This window comes from Rhododendron vialii, chromosome 10a (assembly GCF_030253575.1).
Source record: "Rhododendron vialii isolate Sample 1 chromosome 10a, ASM3025357v1".
NCBI lineage: Eukaryota > Viridiplantae > Streptophyta > Magnoliopsida > Ericales > Ericaceae > Rhododendron > Rhododendron vialii.
The window spans coordinates 8458921-8464477 of NC_080566.1; the positions used below are offsets into that span (position 1 = coordinate 8458921).

General features: G+C 42.9%; 2 protein-coding genes across 2 annotated transcripts; one reads left to right on the top strand and one right to left on the bottom strand.

The window, feature by feature from the left end:
• Positions 1 to 1141: 1141 nt before the first annotated feature.
• LOC131302839 (uncharacterized) lies at positions 1142 to 3517 on the top strand. Its single transcript, XM_058329633.1, has 2 exons — positions 1142 to 1225; positions 1265 to 3517. Exons 1-2 carry the CDS (start codon positions 1142 to 1144, stop codon positions 3515 to 3517), a joined length of 2337 nt encoding a protein of 778 aa, XP_058185616.1.
• A 216-nt stretch (positions 3518 to 3733) lies between these two features.
• On the bottom strand, positions 3734 to 5196 carry LOC131303651 (uncharacterized). The gene is made up of 2 exons (XM_058330612.1): positions 4851 to 5196; positions 3734 to 4767 (listed from the first exon to the last, which is right to left on the bottom strand). The coding sequence occupies exons 1-2, from the start codon at positions 5136 to 5138 to the stop codon at positions 3925 to 3927; spliced, it is 1131 nt and encodes a 376-aa protein (XP_058186595.1). The 5' UTR covers positions 5139 to 5196; the 3' UTR covers positions 3734 to 3924.
• Between the last annotated feature and the right edge of the window lie 361 nt (positions 5197 to 5557).

A 5557-nucleotide genomic window follows, 5' to 3' on the forward strand; every position in this document is an offset into this window, starting at 1 on the left:
TGGAGCGCCATACTACTCTTGTCGTGGCAATTGACGATGAATCGCTGAAAGTGAAGCGACAAACTGTGGTGTTAACCAAGGTGCCTTCTAGGGGCTTGAAAGATGACCTTAATGAAGGATACTTCACTTCCTCATTTCATATCACAGCTTCTTGTAATGAAGTCCAAGCAGAGGAGGATGCTGAAGATGCTCCACAAGAGTTGGAAGAAGGCGTGAAGTCCACAATTGACGACTTAAAAGAGATCAACTTAGGGACTGAAAATGACCCACGACCCACCTACATAAGTGCCTCGCTCGCTCCTGAAGAAGAAATTGCTTACATTGAACTCCTACGAGAGTATAAAGATGTCTTCGCTTGGAATTTCACAAAAATGCCAGGGTTAGACCCAAGAGTCGCTGTTCACCATCTTGCAGTGAAGCACGGCGTCCGACCTGTTAAGCAATCTCAAAGACGCTTTCGACCTGACTTGGTTCCCAAAATTGAAGCAGAGGTCAATAAACTCATTGAAGCTGGTTTCATTCGAGAAGTTAAGTATCCCACTTGGATTTCAAGCATAGTCCCAGTAAAGAAGAAAAATGGGCAAATATGAGTTTGTGTCGACTTTCGTGATTTGAACAATGCTTGTCCGAAGGATGATTTTCCACTTCCTATACCTGAGCTCATGGTCGATGCTACTACTGGACATGAGGTTTTGTCATTCATGGATGGTTCGTCTGGCTACAATCAAATCCGCATGGCTCCACGAGATGAAGAGTTCACAGCTTTTCGCACACCTAAAGGCATCTATTGTTACAAAGTTATGCCTTTCGGCTTGAAGAATGTAGGTGCCACATACCAAAGAGCGATGCAAAAGATCTTCGATGATGTGCTTCACAAATATGTGGAGTGTTACGTTGATGACTTAGTTGTGAAGACAAAGAGACGAGCCGACCATCTTCATGATCTAAGACAAGTGTTTGAACGGTTACGAAGGTACCAACTTAGGATGAATCCTTTAAAGTGCGCTTTTGGGGTTACGTCTGGAAAGTTTCTTGGGTTCATTGTGCGCCACTGCGGCATAGAAATTGAACAAGCTAAAATTGACGCTATCGAGAAAATGCCGAAACCTCAGAATAGTCATGAGCTGAAGAGTCTTCAAGGATGATTGGCTTACCTCCGTCGTTTTATATCAAATTTGGCTGGTCGATGTCAACCATTCAGCCACCTCATGAAGAAAGGGACTCTGTTTGAGTGGGATGAAGCATGTAACAATGCTTTCAAAAGCATCAAATCCTATCTAACGAGCCCCCTGTTCTCACTGCCCCTATACCTGGACGACCACTAATCTTGTACATTGCTGCTCAAGAGCGTTCAGTTGGAGCACTTCTCGCTCAAGAGAATGATGAAGGGAAAGAAAATGCCTTATATTACTTGAGTAGAATGATGCTGCCACATGAGTTGAATTATTCTGTGATTGAGAAGATGTGCCTTGCCCTTATCTTTGCAATCCAAAAGATGCAGCACTATTTTCAAGCTCACACGGTGCATCTCATCTCCAAGGCTAATCCCATCAAATACGTCATGTCAAAGCCAGTCCTCTCTGATCGATTGGCAAGGTGGTCACTCATTTTTCAACAATACGAGATCATCTACGTGCCTCAAAAAGCCGTTAAAGGGCAAGCTCTAGCTGACTTCTTGGCGGACCATCCTATACCAGCAGAGTGGGAGTTGTCCGAAGAATTACCAGATGAGGATGTCATGGTAGTCGAAGTTCGTCCCCTATGCACAATGTACTTTGATGGCCCGTCTCATCGAAGTGGAGCAGGCGCTGGTGTGGTATTTATTTCCCCAGAAGGAGATGTCTTGCCATATGCTTTCACTCTCACACAAAATTGTTCAAATAACGAGGCTGAGTACCAAGCTCTCATTCTTGGGCTGGAGATGGCAGTTGAAGCAAAGCACTTACAACTCAAGGTATATGGAGATTCAATGTTGATCATCAACCAGCTTCTTGACATCTATGAAGTGAGGAAGCTTGAACTTGTGCCTTTCAATAACTACGCACGTCGCTTGATTGCATGGCTTGGTGATGTCACCCTAGAGCATGTGCCACGAGGAGAGAATAGGCAAGCAGACGCACTTGCAAAGCTTGCTTCTATGCTTGCTTTACCTGACCAAAAGACGCACGTTCCAATATGCCGAAGTTGGGTCATACCGCCAATCTTTGACGATGAAGACAATGGTGAAAGGGAAGTGAACGTCGTCTCAGTTTTGGAAATTGAAATTGAGGATTGGCGCCAACCATTCATTGATTATCTACAACATGGAAAATTGCCTGATGATCCACCTAGAAGAACGGATGTGAAGTGTCGCGCCCCTCGATTCATCTACTACAAGGACACGCTTTATCGTCGATCTTTTGAAGGGTTATTCCTCCGTTGCCTTGGAGAAAATGAGGCAAAGCAAGCTCTGGAAGAAGCTCATTCTGGAATATGCGGCGCTCATCAATCTGGCCCCAAACTTCATTTTCAAATCAAAAGGATGGGCTACTACTGGCTGACCATGGTCAAGGATTGCATGGAGTACGCCAAAAGATGTCATGCTTGCCAAATCCACGCCAACTTTATACATCAACCACCAGAACTGCTCCATCCAACTGTCGCTTCATGGCCTTTTGATGCATGGGGGCTAGATGTCGTGGGGCCTTTGCCAAAGTCTTCTGGTGGCCATTTATACATTTTGGCTGCAACTGACTATTTCTCCAAATGGGCGGAGGCCATTCCATTGAAGGAAGTGAAGAAGGAAAATGTCGTCAACTTCATCCGTACTCATCTCATTTTTAGATATGGTGTACCGCGTTACGTTATCACTGACAATGGAAAGTCCTTCTACAATAGTGCCGTAACTAGACTTTGTCAAAAGTTTGGCTTCAAACAACATGCTTTTACTATGTACAATCCACCTGCAAATGGTCTTGCTGAAGCGTTCAACAAGACTCTTGGGAGCTTATTGAAGAAAGTGGTTGCCAAAGCAAGAAGAGATTGGCCTGAGAGACTGGAAGAAGCACTTTGGGCATATCGAACCACGTTTCGAACGCCCACACAAGCCACTCCATATTCACTAGTGTACGGCGTGGAAGCTGTTTTGCCGCTTGAGCGTCAAATTCCATCTTTAAGAATTGCCATTCAAGAAGGCCTCACTCATGAAGACAATGCTCGCTTGCGCCTTGAAGAACTAGAGGCACTTGACGAAAAGAGGCTTGAGGCACAACAACGTCTTGAATGCTATCAAGCCCGCATGTCAAAGTCATTCAACAAAAAGGTTCGCCTTCGTTCTTTTCAGAAAGGGGACTTGGTTCTTGCTGTAAGAAGGCCCATTAATACCACCCATAAAATCGGTGGCAAATTCATTTCCAAGTGGGATGGACCATATGTGGTGCAAGAAGTTTACTCAAGTAGTGCCTACAAATTGGTTGTTGAAGATGGCTTGAGAGTTGGCCCCATAAACAGCAAATTCTTGAAGCGCTACTATCCTTGAAAAACAAGCGTCACTCCATGACGCACGAGCTTAAACTGCATGTTGCTCCTGGCCCGCATGAGCTAAAACTGTGCACGACAAACCAAAAAAAAACATAAAATTGAACTACGTTTGGCTTGATCCCATTTTGGGTACGTAGGCAGCTTGAATTTCGAGCTCAGTCATCCCAAAAGAAAAATGAAATATTAATTTGATAATAACAAATTGCATTTGCTATATTCCTCAAATGAATAAGTAGATCAAGTGTTATTAATCATGCACCAAAAAAAAAGGAAACAGTCTTTCCTCTAATCAATAATGACAAATTGTGTTTGCTATATTCCTCAAATGAATAAGTAGACCAAATGTTATTAACAATGAAGAAAGGGAAACAATCTTTCCTAATAGCAAAAAAAAAAAGACTAAAACTAAGGAAATAGCTTGACGTTCGCCAACTCGTTTTGATTTGCTTCAAGCAACCTTCTCATCTCCTCCAATTTTGCAATGTCTTCATCAGTCTGTACTGCGGCATTCTTGATAGCAGAGACCTTATCTTCAAGGTTAGAGATCTCAAGTTGCACCTTGGATAATTCTCCTTCATTTGCAACAACCGCTTCTTCTTTGGCCTTCAGCTTGGTGTCTATGCCTTCCAATGCTCTTTTCAACTTAGCCCTGTCAACTTCAAGGGCTTCAAATTCTTGTTGATGAAGTTTAGATTCTTTAATTACCTCATTTTCTCTGATTTTAGCATGAGAAAGAGTTTGAGAAATATTTGTCAGCTGACTTGCACATGATTTGATAGAAGTGGAGCGGTTTTTGTATGACCAAATATAATCAAAGAAGCTTTTAAGGTTGCACTGTAATGGAGAAATGTCCATTACTTTCATGTTTCTCATCTCTTCGAGGACTTTCTCAGCCTCATCTTCAATATCGTCGACATGATCCAAGCTGGTTTTCTCGATCTTATGTGAAAGTTGGGACCACAACCCTGAGACATACTTGCGCCGACTTTTAGCAATCACATCTATCCCTTGAAAGACACTAACATCGGATAACGTGGGATCAGAAGGTCTCACTCGAAATTGTCTTGGTTTTGTTATTAGCACTTTGGGCATGTCAATAGGAGCCTTCTCATGAGAAATTTGACATGATGCTTCTTCGACAGATCTTCCCTTACGAGAAAGTAATCCAAAGGAATCTGGACCATATATAGAACCTCCACTACTTTGAGAGTATAGTTCATCACCAAGATTCAAGTTGTTGACTCCCAACTGCACATATACGAAAAAAAAATTAAGTAGCTTACTGAAATAAAAAAATGTGAAAGCATTCGAGAAAGTATGTGTTTTCTTACGTGTGCTTCTAAATCCTCCAAAGGTGTGCTACTATCAGGCACATCTTGGAAAAAACCGTCCGTGTCAATGTGGATATCCTCCAAGGGTGTGACTTGGGCTATGTTTTTCTGCTTCTTGGGGCGATTCCAGTGACGATCACCTTGGCTAGAGTTGCTGTCCCAATCACAAATCACAAGGCTTCTTTTCTTGTCTCTATTTTCGGTGGTTGGATTTTTGACAATCACGGATGGAATTTTTGGAGCAGAAATCTTCAAGAGACGTTTAGGCTTGAAAGTTGATCTCTTCATTTCTTTGGATGCATCTTTGGGTAGATCCTTTCCTTGGTTTGGTTTGGCCTTACTTGGTTTATCCTTGCTTGCTTTGCCTTTGCTTGATGCTGCATTGGTGCCATCAACTTCATGGGGGCTAACAACAAGTGGAACTTTCGGTTTGGCCCTGTTTGGTCTAGTTTTGCTTGCTTTGGCTTTGCCTAATGTTGCATTAGTGCCGTCAACTTTCTCGTTACCGATAGTAGGTAGAACTACTGGTTTGGCCTTGCTTGGTTTAGCTTTGCTTGCTTTGGTTTTGCTTGCTATTGCGTTAATGCCTTCAACTTCATGGGTATTCTCAATAGGTGTAACTGCTCCCTTGCCCTTGGTTAGGCGAATTCTGACTGGAGTCTTGGGTTTCTCTTGCTTCTCGGCAGGCTCAATGTCTCCTTTAATAA

What these genes read in the sequence shown, in the direction of transcription:
- LOC131302839 (XM_058329633.1), top strand. Translation starts at nt 1,142, where the DNA reads ATGATTGGCTTACCTCCGTCGTTTTATATCAAATTTGGCTGGTCGATG. An exon ending in CTCATGAAGAAAGGGACTCT is followed by an intron (nt 1,226 to 1,264) that starts GTTTGAGTGGGA and finishes TGCTTTCAAAAG; the next exon opens with CATCAAATCCTATCTAACGA.
- LOC131303651 (XM_058330612.1), bottom strand. Translation starts at nt 5,138, where the DNA reads ATGAAGAGATCAACTTTCAAGCCTAAACGTCTCTTGAAGATTTCTGCT. An exon ending in TGGAGGATTTAGAAGCACAC is followed by an intron (nt 4,768 to 4,850) that starts GTAAGAAAACAC and finishes GTATATGTGCAG; the next exon opens with TTGGGAGTCAACAACTTGAA.